This window comes from Hibiscus syriacus, unplaced genomic scaffold (genome assembly GCF_006381635.1).
Source record: "Hibiscus syriacus cultivar Baekdansim isolate YM2019G1 unplaced genomic scaffold, ASM638163v2 tig00110705_pilon, whole genome shotgun sequence".
In the NCBI taxonomy this organism is placed as follows: Eukaryota; Viridiplantae; Streptophyta; class Magnoliopsida; order Malvales; family Malvaceae; genus Hibiscus; species Hibiscus syriacus.
Genome location: NW_024062831.1, coordinates 203,910 through 223,425, shown reverse-complemented (window position 1 = coordinate 223,425; position 19,516 = coordinate 203,910). Strand labels below are relative to the sequence as shown.

General features: G+C 37.0%; 2 protein-coding genes and 1 pseudogene across 2 annotated transcripts; 2 read left to right on the top strand and 1 right to left on the bottom strand.

Annotated features, from left to right (window-relative positions):
- The first annotated feature begins 352 nt into the window (after positions 1-352).
- LOC120138800 lies at positions 353-2,349 on the top strand (annotated as a pseudogene).
- A 2,018-nt stretch (positions 2,350-4,367) lies between these two features.
- LOC120138725 (ribosome biogenesis protein NOP53-like) lies at positions 4,368-7,406 on the top strand. Its single transcript, XM_039154142.1, has 11 exons — positions 4,368-4,604; positions 4,685-4,857; positions 4,934-4,982; positions 5,083-5,189; positions 5,277-5,387; positions 5,538-5,608; positions 5,972-6,091; positions 6,177-6,299; positions 6,585-6,651; positions 6,742-6,821; positions 7,155-7,406. Exons 1-11 carry the CDS (start codon positions 4,436-4,438, stop codon positions 7,159-7,161), a joined length of 1,077 nt encoding a protein of 358 aa, XP_039010073.1. The 5' UTR covers positions 4,368-4,435; the 3' UTR covers positions 7,162-7,406.
- Positions 7,407-17,480: 10,074 nt separating this feature from the next.
- LOC120138727 (protein LURP-one-related 14-like) lies at positions 17,481-18,903 on the bottom strand. Its single transcript, XM_039154144.1, has 3 exons — positions 18,845-18,903; positions 17,919-18,176; positions 17,481-17,830 (listed from the first exon to the last, which is right to left on the bottom strand). The coding sequence occupies exons 2-3, from the start codon at positions 18,144-18,146 to the stop codon at positions 17,492-17,494; spliced, it is 567 nt and encodes a 188-aa protein (XP_039010075.1). The 5' UTR covers positions 18,147-18,176; positions 18,845-18,903; the 3' UTR covers positions 17,481-17,491.
- Between the last annotated feature and the right edge of the window lie 613 nt (positions 18,904-19,516).

The following is a 19,516-nucleotide window of genomic DNA, read 5'->3' as shown; positions in this document are numbered from 1 at the left end:
ATAATCCATTTACTTAACCTTTAATGGCTTAAATTTGACCCTGTTGTTATTATATATAAATATACAAGGAAGAAAAATGGGAATAATATAATTAATATTTATGAAAAGTAGGTTGTTACAAGTCATTAGATCATCTTTTAAGATCCTAATTAAAAGATTACCTGTGTTTTAAATTTCCCAAATAGGGTTACTCTTTTGCTCATATATAAACGAAGCCTTTTCTACATCAATATCTGGGTATAAGATTTCAAAGAAAGAAGGATATGGAGATGGGAAATGTAAAAGTGCGAGGGTAGGAAAAGATGATAAAGCAGAAGTAGATATATGGAATTATGTATTTGGATATGTTAATATGGCAGTAGTCAAATGTGCCATTGAGCTTGGGATCCCCGATGCTATCCACAATCATGGAAGTCGCATGACATTCTCAGAGTTAACGACTACCCTCAGATGTAAATCTGGTGAGGCAGGATTCTCGGTTCACCAGATTCACTGTAAAACGCATCCGTGCAGTGCAATCCGTCATTGAAGCTTATGTTTAAAAGCCTCCATATGGTTTTTTTGCTACAAAATCTTAAGAGCCTGTTGTGCTTTTTTATTGGTGAGACCAAATAAGACTTCTTGTTGTTCTGTTTTAGTAGTTTGGCTCTTTGGTAGTTTGATTGACTTCAATCTTTATGTAATGCTCTCAAAGAAATCTGAAATAGTTAGGGTTATTATTAAGATTTGATGAACATAGTTTGAGGTTACATTAGGGTCAATTGTTATGAATATCAAAAGAACATATATTTTACTTTTACCTTCCCAAAATGTTTCTATCACAAGTCACTATTATAAACAGCGTAATTTTCTATCTATTCGCTTCTGTGTTTTTATGCATTTATCATAGATGGTCAAGGCCGGCCCTGTCATACTCTAATCCAGATAATACTGTTCATCTATACATTTTATATTCCCAACTTTGAATTTTAAATGAATAACTATGATATTGTTAATTGCATCTGCTAGGCTTGTTCCTTCGCCCTCTAATAATCAACCAATGTCATCGAGTTCAGGAGTTATATCTACTGGTATGGTTTCCATATTTCTCTATATTATTCTCGGAATTAACAACTTTTTTTAACAATGGTTTCATTCCTCTGCTCTCTGCAGTGATCGTAATCATCATGATTCTCCTCGTAATGATCGTTATTGGTTTACGTAGAAGAGCTGAAGCTATCAGGAACAACGCTCACCTTCCCGAATTTCTGATGACGACTAAGCATAAATTCCTCAATGACATGGAAAAGGAGAAGCCTATCAGGTTCACTTCTCAGCAGCTAAGGATTGCAACTGATAATTTCACCAATCTGTTGGGTTCGGGGGGATTTGGAGCAGTATACAAGGGAGTTTTCAATAACGAAACAACCGTTGCTGTTAAGGTTTTAAATGGAACCTCCAATAAAAGAATCGAACAGCAATTCATGGCGGAAGTTGGTACAATCAGTAGAGTTCATCACTTTAATCTCGTCCGACTCTATGGCTTCTGCTTCGATAGGAACCTTAGGGCCCTGGTTTACGAGTACATGGTTAACGGCTCGCTCGACAAGTTTTTATTCGGGGAAGAAAAGATACTATTAGGATTCGAAAAGCTTCATGAGATCGCAATAGGAACGGCCAAAGGGATTGCTTATTTGCATGAGGAATGCCAACACCGAATTATTCACTATGACATAAAGCCCGGAAACATTCTCCTAGATGCTAACTTCTTTCCCAAGGTAGCTGATTTCGGTTTGGCCAAGCTCTGCAATAGGGAAAATACTCACATAACCATGACAGGCGCTCGGGGTACTCCGGGGTATGCTGCGCCCGAACTTTGGATGCCTTATCCCGTGACCCATAAGTGCGATGTTTATAGCTTCGGGATGCTACTGATTGAAATCATCGGTACGAGAAGGAACCTCGACACTGAACGTCCAGAGAGCCAAGAATGGGTTTCCAAGATGGGTGTGGAGCAATATTGAGAGTGGAGATCTCGGACAGTTAATGGAAGTCTGCGAGATTGACGAAAAAAATCAAGAGACGATGGATAGAACGATCAAGACAGCTTTATGGTGTGTCCAGTATAGACCGGAGTTGCGGCCATCGATGAGCATGGTGGTTAAAATGTTAGAAGGAGCAGTCGAAATTCCTTCACCTTCAAATCCATTTGGACATTTGCTGGTGGAGACTAAAATTACCCGCAATTCTATTTCTGCCAATTCAACATGGACTGATGCGCCAGCTGATTCCAAATCGACATCAAAGTTGATAGGTGCAACTCATACCATGAAAAATGTTGAGATTGAAGCGCCATGTACTTGTGCTTAGTACATTGTACCATCTATTGCAACATACTGGTAATGTCGTCTGTGTATAATTTAGAGACTCGTATGTGTATAATTCTTCTACGATTTAATAGTATGCGTATTACAAGTTGCGTTTGCAGGTATATATCCTAGTGATGTCGGACATCCCACCGCTGCAAATACCATCCTTTGAACAGTGAATGGAATGAGCAGCAGCAAAGATGCTTTTATGTTACCCGTTTCATGCAATTATGAAATGAAGAGGGCAATTCAAGTTACAAGAAACAACCATTTAAACATCCGTCACCTAACAATCGTATTCTAAAAGAGAAATGAAACCCAAGTTGGATGAGAGTGTTACACAAAAGTCATTGTTGGCTTGCTGCTATAGATGTCAACATACATAAAATTACCAAAGATGTAGTTCTACGGCCATACAAGGTCGACAGAAACCCTAAGTTCTTGTGGATCTTCCACTACAATTTCCGATTCGTACTTGGTGGCATCGTCAGCAGCGGTCAAAGACATCGAAGAGAAGGGAGCTGGTTGTGTTGCAAAACCAAAGCTTGGTTCATGATGGCGAACCAGTTCAGACAACAAAAGTACAAGAGAAGCAATGAAAACCAAAACCAAATTATTATTTTCTCCGAAACAAACCCTACGTGTTACTTTAGAAACTCGATATGTTGAAGGCTGGAGGGTGAACCGTTATTTATTTATATCTGAAAACATGGAGACAGAACATAACAGGTGAAGTTAATTAGTGGGGTATGGCTCATAGTTTATGTCGCTTACCTGTGGCTGTCTGGGTCGGCTGGCATTAATTGGACCATCATGCCACTTGTTTTTCATTTTTCAGGTCGATTTTTTAATGTTGCTGTACTTGCTGCCGCTCTTCTTCTTCTTTTTATCCCCGTGGCTTTTTCCTCCAAAACCATGAGTCACACCCACTTGCCAACGAGTTTGCTGATATGCTTGTAATTTGCTGCTGCTTACTACCTACCAATATTTATTTAAGTAAAGTACATAAATAGTTAATCGATTATAAGCTGTTTTTTTTTTGTTGAGTCTATCAATTATTAAAAGTTATAAAATGATCATTTAATTATTCATATGTTTTAAACTAGTCATTTTCTGTTAAAAAATTGACGGTCGTCTGAATTGAACGTTAACTTAATGACTAAGATATGATAAAATCATAATTTAATAATGTCTACTGGCACATTCGTTGCTTTTAAGCACTAGCTCGACAATTTAATATTTCAAGTACCGACTCGACGATATAATATAAACGAATAGTCGATCCATAAAATATAAGTTAAATTGTTCTAAGATCAGATTTTATCGTATCCTAGTTAATAGACTAACATCCAACTTAAACGACTACCAATTTTTAACGAAAAATGGAGAGTTTGGAACATATGAATAATCATGTGACCATTTTGTAACTTTTAATTGTCAGGACTCAACAAGATAAACTCATATAGTCGGTGGATCATTTTGTAACTATTAATAGTCATGAGACTTAAAAAAGTAACATTGTATAGCCGGAGGACCATTTGTACTTTACCAAATTTATTTTTTGTTAATATATTATTGGGTAAACTACACATTTAGTAATTCAACTATAATTTTCCTTCTATTTTGGTCACCTAACTATTTGTTTTTCAAAATCATATTTAACGTTACATTTTAGTTTCAATTTGACCACACACACCGTTAAAAAAACGTAAATGCTTATGTGACATTATCTTATGATGACACGTCAAGATCATTGCTAATTTTTTAACGGTGGGTGACCAAAATGAAACTAAAATTAAATGTTAGATACGACTTTGAAAAAGTATTAGTTGGGTGACCAAAAAAATAAAAGTGATAATTAGGTACTAAATATGTAGTTTATCCTATATTATTTAGTGGGCTGAACACTCATGACATCTAAAATTAGGCCCGGCCTACAGTACAAAATCAAGCAGCCCGACGACGTCGTAAAAGAGAACGAAAACATCTTTTACAAAAAACCCTTTGTTCTTCCTTATAAAAACCTTTGTTCTTCCTTACAAAACCGAAACCTCGACAGCCGCGAAGCAGCCTAACAGAAACGAAAAATGGGAAAGAAAGCAAAAACCTCAAGGAAAGGGAAGAAGGCATGGAGAGCTAACATAAGCACTGAAGACATCCATGATTTCTTCGAGAAATCCACGAAAGATGCTCTCTCTGGGGGTTCTCTTACTTCTGCTCCTACTGAATCCCTCTTCGTCATCGACAAGTCTAAAGGTCTTGTTTTTTTACTCTCTACACCCATTTTTTCTTATTGAATTTCAGTTTCCTTAAATGGGTTTTCTTTGTTTTATCAGATCTTTCTGCTAAGAAGAAGATTGAAAAGAAAAGAGAAAAGGTATTGCGAGTGGATAGTATATTGAAAAAGAACCCTTTTGTTGAAGTAGTACCCTCTTCGAAGCACAAGAGTTCTAAGAAGAAAAAGGAGGCTTTGAAAGCTGAAGATGGTGTAGTTCAAGATGCTCTCAAGGTGAGAACTTGTTGAAGGAAAGCTAAATTTTGTTCATTATTTTTACTATATTGATTTTGAATTGTTTTGTTCTTAGGGTGAATCTGTTCCTGACTCCGGCATGGTTCCCTTATGGAGAGGTGGAGGTATTTGTCCTTTAGAAATTTAAAGTTTTGTGTTTTCTTTCTCATTGTGTTTTTATTTTGTTATTACATGGTAAATTTGATTCTCTTTATGCGAGTTCAGGGCAACACGGTCGCAAAGCTAGACAGGTTTCTAAACAATCCACTATTCCTGCTGTGGAAGTCGAGGCACCTGGATGTTCATACAATCCCTCATTTGAAAGTCATCAGGTGAATTTTGAAACATATTATTGTATATTGTCTGCTTTATTCTTTGCTCTACTCTTTATATTGTATTCTTCTTTAATGTCAATCCAGGATTCGTTGGCTCAAGCTGTTGCCGAGGAAATGCAAAAGGCCTACAAGATAGAGTTGGGACCTCAGCCAGTTCCATTAACTGTTATGGGAGAAGTGGTTGATGAAGATGATGTGAGTGTCTGTTGTTCTATTCATATGTTATCTATTCGTTGTATTAGCAATGCTAGTCTAGACACTAGTAAATTGTGGTTCTGAATTCTTTTTACTTTTTGTTTTAAACTCATTTCTAGCGTTATTGACTAAACCATCTTTTTTGGTTAGAAATACTTTATCGAGGCAGATGATGAGAGCGATGATGATATGAATGAGGAGGATCCAGCAATTGAGAAAAGGTTAGTTTTTTTAGTATTGCTGTCATAATTGATTATGTATTTGTCACTATGTCTTTTTGTCTTTTGGGGAAATATTGGGATTTGAGGATTACGTGAGAAGCTTGTAAGTAGTAAAATTAAACTTGAATTCATGGATTTAAGTATCAGTTTAGCTGTAAGATACCTTTCATGATAGACCTCAGCAGAAGATTAATACATTCTTTTGGTTAAAGATGAGACTCAAAATCCTATTATCCCAAACCAGCTTTTGTACGTGGATGGCTAGCTTGTGGGATTTCCAAGAACTTAAGGAATTCATGCTCTTTCTTTCCTTTCTCATTTTATCATGATCTATGTATTGATTCTGCTTCTAACATGCTGCAGGCCTCTCAAGACAAAGATGGTGACTCGAGTTGAGCTAAATAAGAGAGCTAGAAGAAAAGAGTTGCAGAAAAAAGAAGCTGAAGCCAAAAAGAAACAAGAGTTTACCAAAGACATTGACAAGTATATTTAGCTTTGTTTGTGATGTGGCTCTTATCTATTCGTTGAGGATATATGTTTTATTATCTGTTGGTTCTTTTGGATGCAGCTTGTCGGATATCTTACAAGAAATAGCCAAAGAGGACGAAGAGAAGCAAAAGAAACATCTTCGAAAGGCCATAGCTAAACAAGAAAGACTTAAGGCTTGTCCACCACGCTTGGGGAAATACAAGTATGCAACTGTTTAATAAATTCTCATTTGACATCTATTTTTCAATATATGATGGGCATAAATTAACTGTATATTTGTGATTTTAATCACGATGATCAAAACTTCAGAACTTAATACTCACTTGAGTATTAAAATCATATCTTTTGCACTCTCTTTGAAACGTTTTCCATCTGAATGTTTGGTTTCACCTCTTGCATTGAGTGATCCGAAGATAATACAGTACTTCCTCCACATTTAAAGGCACTATAAAGTTATCTGATTGATCTATATTGTTCAAAATTCCAGATTCCAGCCTGCTCCTCCACAAGTCCTCTTATCTGAAGAGCTTACTGGGTCTCTCCGCAAGCTTAAGGTCTGTCTTTGATAATTTTTAATTTCAAATTTTACTGTTAGGTAATAAAAGTTGACTGAATCCATGTTTATTCTCTTTTGTTGCATAAAGGGTTGTGCTACACTTGCAAGAGATAGATTTAAAAGCTTAGAGAAGAGAGGCCTAATTCCCCCATCAGCCAAGAGTGGAAGGTCAGTCGAATTTGATAATATTTGTGTATGATCAAGACCTGAAACCGATGTGACATGACATGTTATTACAATTCCAATTACTCGGTTTAACTGCTCATGCATCCTGGTTTTCTTTTATATTCCATATTGATTTTATTCAAAACGATATTTGGAAGGACGATACCAAAGATTCTCCCATGTTTACTTGGAAAAGTATAGGGTTCAGTCGCTTTGTATAAATTGATCATTCACCTTGATAGCAACAACATTTTTTCCTGCAAAATGTCGTTTTCCCTGCATTATTATCACTCCATTGCACAATTGACGAGTATCAATTGATGTGCATGTGGACAGGAAATAGAGAGTGGATTTGTTTCCAAGAATGTTGACCATTCGATTCTGTGGTGAGGCAAATCAGAAGGCTTTTGACCCGATGCCATTTAAAGCGAGCAAGGTGGATCCATATGGTTCTTTGAATGCCGCCTCCTTGTGTTATACGATGATTTAGTGATGTTTCTCAAGTCAGAATTTTGTCATTATGTTAGTTTTTTTGTTAGCTGAATGAGCTAAATTTTCATACCTTGTTGGATATCTACTCTGCTTCCCAAGAGAATTCCAGACCTGATTCTTATCTGTTTCAATACCTTGTTTCTTGATTGTGTGTGCTCAACGGTAAATTTGCCATGTCGTTATGTTAAGCAAATTAAATCTTTAATCTTAAGAATAATTAATCCAACTAATTAATCACGGTACAAAATTGACTTCAAATGAATATCAAATACTTGTTGGAAGCGTGATATGCGGACTTTGAATAAAAAGAGTCTAACAATACTGAACTCATGAGCTACATTCATAGTTTACTTTTCCTACATGTTTTACCACCAGTCCAAAATTAATCATTTACTTTAGTTTTAAATATTTAATTTAATCTATTTGGGACACTTTTTTGGAGGTCTCTGCTACTCAAATTATATTGGTCCAGAACCATCACTAACTATTTAAAAGATAATTAATAAAGCTTACGAATCGAGCATAACGGGTCCTTCCCATATAGCCCCAGGCATATGATAAACTTGGCCACTCAAAATCTGAAATACAGTCAGTACAACACATCATATATTTATGTAATGAAGGCACTGAGATAGTATGACTAAAGAACTGATCGACAAAGTGCACGCCGCATTCATTGCAGTAGACATTCACCGCTTCCATACGACGGTGAACCCTACGGCTCCTTATACTACCGAACCGCACATGTATACTATATCAATGAAGCACTAAGATTAAATTATAATCAATTATTGTAACGTTATAATTACACAATGAAAGGAGAGATGTTTTACGGTCCGTTGCGGACAACTCCATCCACCTCCGCCCTTGGTATCTGATTTAAAGTAAGCAAATGTTCAAGTGTTGTTGGAAGACCACATAATACATCCTACAAGAAGATGGGAATCCGATAGGAAGCTAAAAATTTAATGATGGGAGGAGCAGGGTCAACTCTGGCTGGCTATGAGGCTCTGAAATGAACAAATAGACTAATCCAGCATGTAGTGTAATATTAAACAAAATCATGAGGAAAAATATTCAATTTCTTGGAGTGTAGCTAGGTGGTGGGAGATAGTGAGCAGGGCCACAAGTGTCGACGACGTTACATACAGCAAATGATTAGGAGGCAGGTGGTCTTCGTCATTTGGTAGTGATAGGTCAGTTTTAGGGCAGGATTCACAATCACGGCCAGCAAGCTCAAGCTGTCTTGGATGTTGAGAATGGCCAACCAACCACTCTCACTATTGCCTTATATTGCCACTCCTACAATATCTTGTATACCAGTTATTCGTTAATAACTTAAGTATTACAGAATTTGATATTCAAATTTTTATCACAACTTTTTCAATTCTAATATTATTTAATGAATAAAATATTTTACGTTAGAAAGTTATTTCATATTTAATGGTCTAATAATCTATTTGTGGCAATTCAAGATCTTTTAAAAATAAGTGACTGGTTTATAATCTTATTAATAAATGAGGGACTTATCATGTAATTTATCCTTTGAAGTTTGCTCCTTTAATTTGTTGAAAATGCCTTGATTATGTTCTTAAATTGAATATCATAAGAAGATTTCACATCAAATTTATCAGCACACACGCGTTTTATGCACACTATTAATCAATTGTTCTAGTAGGATGAGATTTGATCTAAATTAATAAATCAATAAATTAGATACAAATAATTAATTCAAAAAATATAAAATTTTAACTCTTTTTTCACATCGTTTAACCTTTAATTCTTTAACATCCTTTTAAAATCATGAAAAAAACATGTAAAACTTTTTTAAGAATTTACACAAAAATCTCATAAATTTTTATCACATATCTAAATTTTTCCCTTCAAAATGATGAAGTATTTTCTTTTAAATTCGAATGATAAAAAAGTCAAGAAAAAATTAATATATTTTAATCCTATATTGATTAGACGATGGAGATTTCATATCAAACAAAAATAAGGTCAAACATTATTTAATTTGAATTTTATCAAATTTGAAAAAACTTATCAATATAGTACAAAATAATCATTAAATTTTATCAATGTAATACAAAATTATCATCAAAATTATCGAAAAGTTACAAAAAAATGTTTAAACTTATCAATATTTATCATTATTTTATAAGGTGAAGTGATTATTTTGTAATAGTTTGATAAATTTGATGATCATTTTCAAACCTATAAAACTTTAGTGGTTAAGGAAATCATTTCAGCATATCTGAGTGACATTGTTGTACTTTATCCTTTTAAAATATAACCAAACAATGGGATTTATGGGGTCAAAATAATTGGCTAGAGCAGAACGAAGTTGGTGATTGCTATTTGCTAGCTGTCGTCTTCCTCACCTGGCTGCGTAACCTAAAATCTGTCGTATTATATTTTTTGATTTAAGACCCTTAGCATGAAAGCGCGCCTCTAAATTACGTTATATGTTGATTTGGCGTCACGTGAAGGAAAGCGCGCCCCCTGAACCGCGCTATACGCTGACTGTGTACACGTGGGGTATAGCACGCCCCCTGATACGCGCTATACGCCACGTAGGGGTATAGCGCGAATCAGGGGCCGCTCTATACGCCGTACCAAAATTATATTTAACGCGGTCTCTGATCTGCGCTATATCTTTTATAATATAGCGCGGTACAGGTACCACACCTTATATGCTTATAAATACTCTCATCCGGCTCACATCTTCTCGCATCTCTCCTCTCTTATAAATTAATACAACAATTCCGTCAACGAGTAATAATTCTCGTAATTTTCTCAAATTTGATTTAGAAGCTCGTGTGCTTTTTCGTTATAAGGTAATTTTGTTATATTTTTTTAATTATACTTATTGTTTATTATCATTATTTGAAAAAATATTATACTAATTATTTTCAATTAATTTTTATGTTTGTAAAATTGAAAAGCGGGAGCATACGTCGAAATAGTTTTGCGGTGCAGGTAATAATATAAAATTATATTATTTAAATTATTTATGTTGATGTGTAAAAAATTTATTGTGTTATATTTTCGTTCATATATAATTTATTTAATCATGTTTGTTTAAGTTATTTTTTTGCAGATATAATATTGTCGCACTTTTAAACTCAAAGAATGGCGCGACTTTCAGCTATTGTTTATTATGATGGTGAAATTCGAGAAGATGAAACCGACGTTGTTTTCGTATCAAATGAGCGTGTTAAAATATCATGCAAGAGAAACATAACTCTTGAGGAGCTAATAACGAAGATTTCGAGGAAGATTCATGTTGGAAGTAACATAAGAATGTCGTCGTTGCAGTACAGATTTCCAACATCATTGTTGCCATTAACTTATACAACGTTCGAACTTTCGAACAATGATGATGTTCAAATGATGGTTGAAGCTCAAAGTAATTATTCAGACGCCGCTATTGAGATGTATGCACATTTTGTTCAAGTGCGTGTTGTTCGGGGTCAATCTTTAATCTCACACTATAGGTTGGCTGAACAAGTTGATCAAACTACAATAATATGTAATGATTTTAATGCCATAATGGAGAGACATTCATCCGCAATTCCTTACGATATGTACCGAGGTGGGTCCATGAACAATACGTATGGCAACACCGCGTCTAGTTCAAGGGGAAGGCATTCATCTGCAAATCCCTTTGACCTTAATATGGAGATGACATCGACGCAACCATCTGTGCAGTTTCCATTTGACACTATGACTTCAAGCTCCAGGGGGAAGTATTCGACTGCGAGCTTTTTCGATCTCAATGTCGATATGCCTTCCAGTTCAAGGGGAAGACGTGCAAGTAATAAGTTCTTCGACCTAAATGTGGAGAGCACGGAGGAACCATCATCTCCTCCAGAAGAAGCGCTTCGTGAGCCTGGTGCGGATGGTGCTGAGACTGGACTATTCATTCACCCAGAATCACCGCAGTTCAACTCTGATGATGATGAAGTTCCAGGAAATATGGCACAAACTGACCCTCCAGCACACATGTATGAAGCTGATTATGATGCAATGTACGGGCCATAATTTACGGATATGCCTCATCTCGGTGACTATGGATATTAATCATCAATAAATGATGGTGAGTTATCTTTAGGTATGGAGTTTTCAAGCAAAGAAGAAGCGATGATGGCTATCAAAATTACAATATCCGTAATTCTGGTCAGTCCAGAGTCAACCGATCGACGACCGAAAAATATGTATACTAGTGTGCCTGACGTGAAACGGATGCAATTGGATGGTTCGCGTATCGAAAATGAAGAGGGAAAACAACATATGGGAACTAACAATATACAACGGTCCTCACACATGTTGTGCTGGAGGGGTCAGCCAAGATCATCCGAACTTGGACTCTGAAGTGATATGCCAAGCCATCATGCCAATGGTAAAAGCAAGCTCTCATATAGTTGTTGCAGTGTTGATTTCAGCTATACAATCGCAGTATGGGTACACTGTCTCCTATAAAAAAGCTTGGTTGGCAAAACAAAATGCCATTGTCAAACTTCATGGCGAATGTGATGCATCTTACAACGAACTTCCAGGTTGGTTTAGGCTGGTGCGGACGTTGAATCCTGGGACAATTGTGGACTTCGAAACCTCCTATGCATACCATAATGATCGAGTTCTTCGCGATCGATGCCAATTCTACCGGGTTTTTTGAAGTTACCCATAGTGCGTTAATGCTGCCAAATACTGCAAGCCTGTGGTCCAGATCGACGAGACTTTCTTATATGGAAAATACAAGCAAGTTTTATTATTGGCAGTTGTCCAAGATGATAATCGCAACATTCTTCCAGTTGCTTTTGCTCTTGTCGAAGGATAAGATACAGATTCTTGGGCTTTTTTTCTTCGAACTTTACGTGCACATGTTATCACGAGGGAAAAATTTTGTGTCATTTCAGATCGCGGAGCTGGGATCAAAGCAACAATGGAGTCTTTGGGTCTAATGTGACAACCACCCTTTGTCCAACATATGTATTGTCTCCGACACATTGCTGCGAACTATCATGGAAGATACAAGAAGAATGATGAGCGTCAATTAATTGTGCGCATGGGTAAGTGAAAGCAAGTTAGTAAGTTATACATTTTTTGATCATTTTAATTTTACAAAGAAAGTAAGTTAGTAAGTTATATATTTTTTGATCAGGTTATGAACTACTTCCTCGAACGTTTGAATCAATGCTTCAAGATTTGCGGGCGAAGAACGAGGAAGGTTACGAATACATCAGCCTAATCGATAAAGAAATGTGGACGAACGCATATGATGGTGGATATCGATATGGATACATGACGACCAACTTGGCTGAGGCAATCAATTCAACATTAAAGGGTGCACGTCACTTACCTGTAGCGGCTTTGGTAAAAACTACATATTTTCGTTTGAGGGTGCTTTTTGCGAAGCTCGGGGGACAAGCTCAAACCTGGATGCAAGGCGGTCATGTCTATCACCCTATATTAGTTGCAGATCTACATAAAAAAATTGCTGCATCAAATGGAATGTCTGTAACAAGCTTCTCTAGAAGTCATGAAATGTTTCGTGTCACAGAGTTGCCCCGACCTCTTCAAGGGATTGAATTTGTGTCGCTAAGAGTAAATCTAAGAGACAGAGCGTGTCACTGCGGGTTTTTTCAAGCTCTGAAGTATCCATGCTCTCATGTGATAGCAGCTTGCTCGCATACACGTCAAGACTATAATCATTTTGTGGATCTCGTATACCTATTATCTGAAGTTTTTAAGGGATACGAATTTGAGTTTCCCCCATAGGTAATGATAAAGTCCCTGATGAGGTTCAAGATTGGATTCCGATTGTACCAAATCCGAGTTTATTGAGGGAGCGTGGTCGTCCAAAATCCAATCGAATTCATTGCGATATTTAAATATAACATGTCCACTTCTATTGTCATCAAGTAACAGTTGATGAGGAAATGATGTATTTGTTTATCAAATAATAATTCTTGTATTTTAATTTACATTTACTTCAAGTTAATGCCATTCGATAATCGCTGATGAAGATTAAAAAAATGAACACAATTATTAAATTTTATCAAATTAATAACAATTTGATATTTAAATACAACAAACTTACAATAAGAATAAAATGGTAAATGATAACCAAATTACAATAACTGATATTAAATGGTAATAAACAAAATTAACTAAAATATATTAAAAAAAAGTCCAACAAATTTAACAAAATAAAATAAGTATTAAATGAGAAATAATAAAAAATTACAATTAAACAAAAAATCTATCGATGCCTACGTCGCGAATGTGTTCCGCATGGCGGTGGCTGTCGGTCTCGAGGAGGATTTCTTTGTATCACTGGTTCTGACTCCTCGCTGTCATCATCATCGTCATCGTCGTCATCCTGAGCAGGTACATCAGGTTGATGAGGAGCTGATGACGATGAAGCACCTCCATAGAATAAGGACCCTGGAGGTGTATGACTGACTATCCCACCGGCATACAAAAACTGGGAAAACCCAGACATCGCTGAGTGTGAAGACTGTACAGGAGGTGTCTGTGTTGCGACAATGGGTGGTGAGGATGAACCCGCCAAATATCTAACATATGAACCCCAAGTCAGATCTGCAAACATAGACCCATAATAACCTCCAGGAGGGGTCATCTGTGACGGTGGCGAGATCATAAAACCAGGTGAAGGCGGCAGCATCTGGTAATAGAAAGGCGATGGCGGCATCATATATGGTTGCGGTGGCTGCTGGGAAAGTCCTGCTGGTGCAGCTGAGGATGAACCGGAAGCACATGCTCTCCGTCCATGAGTCGGGGGACGATGGTGCTGTGTCGGTGAACGTCTCTGTCGACGTCGTGGAAAGGTCTGCCCTCGTGCATCCTCGGGAAGTAGAAACGGTTTCCCGTAACTGTTGAACCACTCATAATAATCCTCAGCATACATCAAGAGGTCATCAAAAATGGGCTCTCTACGGGGAAGGCGTCGATGTCAATCCTCCCACAACACGACCCACCCATGATGCCTCACCAGCCAATCTGTATCTGTCTTGCCGCGTCTATATAAGCTATGCAACTCGTCCATATTGCGAGGTGCTTCCGGAATTGGTTGAAAACAACCAAACTGCCGGAGCACGCGATCAGTGGAGTGCCACTCGACGGTCGCATAACAGATCAGAGGGACCATCGCCATCCAAACATCTGATGGACCCCTCAACTCAGGTGGGATCACCGGCCTCACATCATCAGTAGAATATGGCACCCATTCAAACTAAAATAAATAATATATAATTTTTATCAAAATAATAATCTAATTATATAACTATAATCTAAAATCGATTTTTAAACATTAAAATTCATACATGTGTGCCAGCCTTCTGATCGATTAACACCCTAATTTTTTCTAAATCATCAGGTAGCTCCTGATGATTTTTCCTATCAGTAGACCACCTATTCAAGGAAAAAAAATTGTTATACGCTGTATAAAATTATTAATATAGAAAATCAGGTTTATAATTACCTCAGAAGTAGTGGAAATACGAATGGGTTCTTCACAACGGGACATAAAAAGGGCAATCGATACCATGCCCAAGACTGCAGCAGCAGGAGACATCTGTCGATAGCATTACGCCTGTAGGCAGTGGCTCCACACATCTCTCTGTACAACAAAACCAAAACTGCCGAGCACCAACTGAATGATTCGGCGAGATGAAAGTCGCTAAGATGTCGCAACCACATACAGTGAACTAGGTTGCGCGATTTTTCCGGCATCAACAACCCTCCTATCAGCTGCAATATGCATGCCCGTGCATACATCTTAACCTCATCCTCAGAGGCGTCTGCGCTCAACTCCCGAAAATTGGCATCTAACCAATTTAACGGTATTCTACCTCCGATAAAATTTTCCGGGACACGTTCTAGACTATCCCGACACAAAGTAGTCCAAGAACCGGAAGCTATCCCCGATATCACATCTCCATCCACCGGAAGCCCCAGGTGCATAGAAACATCCTCAAGCGTGATCGTGCACTCTCCGCACGGAAGATGAAATGTGTGGGTCTCCGGCCTCCACCGCTCTACTAAGGCAGAAATCAAGTATGACTCTATCTTACAGTGACTCTGATATCTACCTATGTAACCGAATCCAACCTTTACTAAATACGACAAGACACGGCTGAGTATCACTAACTTAAGATTCCTAATAAAAAGATCTAATACACGGTCATTCTCCTAAAAGTAAATAATTACAAAAATTAATTCTTAATATAATAATCATGTATTAAATGAATAAACTAATTATTACTAATAATTTAAATTAAATTAAAACGTTAAAATGTTACCGTATCAGTAAAGTGTCGAGATATTTAATTCTTAATCTAATAATCATGCATTAAATCAATCAACTAAATATTACTAATAATTTCATTTTAATTAAAACGTTAAAATGTTACCGTATCAGCAAAGTGTAGAGATATATGATTTCCATCCGAGCGAAGTAGACTATCTTCTATTATATATCTGCACAAGAATTATATTAATAAAATATTAAATAAAGTAAAAACATAATAATAAAAATATTTTAAAATATATCTTAAAAATAGAGTATTTAAGAGAAATTTAGAGAATTTGGTGTGATAAAAATGATTGAGGATGGGGTATTTATAGGGAGATGGGGACGTGAAGGGTTGAGTATTTAGGGGTATAGCACGCCCCCTGCACCGCGCTATACCTCACGTGTCAGATATCTAGGTATAGCGCGGATCAGGGGGCGCACTATACCCACGTGGCGCCAGATCACCGTATATTGCGAGGCAGGGGGCGCGTTATATCCACGTGGAGTCAAATCAGCATATAGCGCGGTTCAGGTGACGCGCTTTCCTGTTAAGGGTGTTAGATCGAGAAATATAGTCTAACCAATGTTAGATCGATAATAATACCGATCACCGGTAATATACCGGGAAAATCGCAGGGATTTATGGGGTCAAAATAATTGGCTAGAGAAGTTGGTGATTGCAATTTGCTAGCTGTTGTCTTCCTCACCTAGCTGCGTAAGTTAAAATCTGAGTACTCATCAGCCCACCCAAAGGGACCATATTTTGACATGTCCCAAATATACGCGTAAACTAATCTCATTATGGTTGGGTGTGTAGAGAAGAACAGCTAAGTTGAAGACTTTTCCTATATAAACCCTTTAATCCTAACAAAAGCATAAGCAAGCGCCAATTATTGTTTCCTGTGCACTAAAATCCAGTTTGTGTTTCTGATTTTAGGTCTTGTGTTTCAAGAACTGGCTTACACAGAAGAAACATTTGGGGAGGAAACCATCAAGAACCAAGCTGTGGTTCTTGCCCTCTATGACGCCTTAAACACTCGAGACGTTCAAACCGTTCACAAAATCCTCGCTCCCGACCTTGAATGGTGGTTCCACGGCCCCCCTACTCATCAGTTTTTGATGCGCCTTCTCACTGGAGCTTCTTCCCACGATTCCTTCCGTTTCGACGTTGACCCGCTCTCACTCACCACCTTTGGATCCACCGTTTCGACGTTTTCCTATACATTCGGCTTTGGAAATATGTTAGGAGATACGTGGGTTCAACATAAGAAAACCTCCCTGTTCTTCTTACCCCACCCTCTCTTGTTTCCATTGTGCAATAAAAGCCTGGTATTTTTATAGTATTCCTGCTGCCTCTACTTTTAAACTCTATTTTCTCCCCTCACTAAATATACCTGTTGAAGTGATTATGACCCGTATCATATCTAATCTTAAATCCAATTCTTAACACAAGCATATGCCAAAACACAAGGAATGGGATATGAAGTGATTCATATGGATATATCCCTTTCTACCATAAAGAAAATTCAGAATGTACTAAATAAGACTATTTGTAAGGATCATTCCTTGAATGGTTTGTAAACAAAAACAGCCGCCGGCCACTTAATTTTGGAATATTAGCTCAAACTTATAGAATCCAAGGAACAATTACATATGCTAAGGTTATGCCCCCTTATCAAAATTTGCTATTTCTTTTTTTATTCAAAAACTAACATCGTCTTTTTAGGTGATACTGATAATATTGTTCATCATTTCTCTAAATACTCAAAGATCCTTCAAATGTGTTTTTGGGCACACAGCAGAAGAGAGCTCATACAACCTTAGGAGAAAAAAAAAACTCTTCCATAGAAGATTATGGTCATGGACCGTCATTTTCATTCATAATGACCAGCAAAGCTATAATGAAGGCATAGTCAACATCCGGATAAACTTTAACCTTGAAAGTTTCTTTCCCCTTGCAGCTCTCCCATGTGAAATTATGCCTAACCTCTGCAATCACTGTATTCCCCCTCTTCACTTTGAACGACAGCGAAGACAAGCTTGCACTTAAATGAAAATCTCTCCCCCCATTCCCCAAGTAAACATCCTGATTGTTTTTTATCATCATTGCATTCGACCGTCGCACACAGCACAGAAAATGCTTACTCTCCGAGCTCTCTCCTTGATGAATCACCCATTCATGTTTCCACGACAATGTCTGCGCATACTCCCAACAAAAATATCTTAAGTAAATACGACCTGATCCAACCACTTTTAAAGTTCCAAGGACCAACTTGCATACGTACCTTTGAGCGCAGGGTGGCGACGGGCAAGCCAGCAGGATCTCTCATCACCCGTTTCTTCTGGAATTTCCAGACACCACCGTCGACTTGGAGGAGTAAATTCCCGGTTGCATCAAACACTTGATAGTGATACTTAGAGAATGATAGTAATCTCTTCTTCACCCGAAGCTCCATCGTGTAAGGCATGCAGAATCTTTCCTCCACTACCTTCACCATCTGATCGATTTCCATCCTCTGAGAATCTATCGCCAGATTGCTGCTCTTGAGAAACATTAGCTTTATTCCATTGCAAACGCCGCAATCATGTTAGATCTGTTTGCTTTATTTTATGATCCAGTTCACACTTTAACTATTTGATACCAAATGTAAAAAAAGGCTCAAATTCTGATTTTGGTTCCTCTACAGTACTTAAAATTAAGATTTAGTCCCCGTTATTTGGCATAACTTTTATAATTTCATCACCTTTTCCGTAACCCAAAAAAATCCATGTTAAATTTTTTGAAGTAACAATTGAGATTATAAAAGTAGAGGTGAAATTATGCCAAACTAGTAAGGACTAAATCTCAAACAGAACATAGTACAAGTATCAAAACCAAAATTTGACCCATAATATATGGTAGGCAATGCTTTTTCCTCTCTCTTTTTCTTTTCAAAAGATTCAAACTAGAATACTTATCCTTTACGTAAATTAATTAAAGCCTTTTTGGAAGGGGGAGGATTAAGCAAAGCAGATGGAAACAAAATTTGAACATAAAGGTTTTTAAAAAGATGTACCTACGTTATGCTAACCATCTGTACCACAACTTTCAAAACATGAATATTATATTGTATTAAAAACTGAACATTGCATGCCAGGCTCCAATTTTATCAAAATTTTCCATGACAAGTTGATGAGAAGATATATATATATAAGCCAAACAAGAACGTACCTTTAGTAGAGAAGTGGATATCTGCAGGTTAATCTCAGGGATGAAGACGGGACAAGGGAAAGAATCAGGGTGCCAATGGTGTTATGATTTTTGAAGAAAAATACCACTTTTAGTATCTAAATTTAGAATTTTTTTTCTTCCTAACAACTAATGGTAATATTTACAAATTTTGAACCAATAGAAAAGTGATGAATATAGTTTAGATTTTTCTCCTAATTTTAAGCCTTGAGAATATTTTGTTTATTTACATTAAAATTGAAAAAAGGAATCTATAAATGCTTTTTGTACTTTTACTGTTTCACTATCCAAGATCTTAGTTTGCCAATCCCCATGAAAACCACATAAGAAAAGAAGAAAGCAACGTATAATTCCATGAAAGCGCTAGAAAAAGCAGATCCATTCTTTTTTATAATAAAAAAATCAGAATTCAAATAAGCAAGAGAGAATTTTTTTTTATGGGAAAATCTAACGAAAGGCCAATACTTTGCAAAAGCAGGCCCATCAGACAAGCTCCACTGAGCAAAACACGTCCAGTAGCCGCATTGAGTTGGATTGTTGGTCAGAGCAAGTTAAAGTGTTAAACAGAAGGAAATGGATAGCTGGAATGACCCGGATCATATTCCGTTGGCTCGTGGTAAAAGTATGGCTCGAGGAGGCAAAAGCTGGTGATAC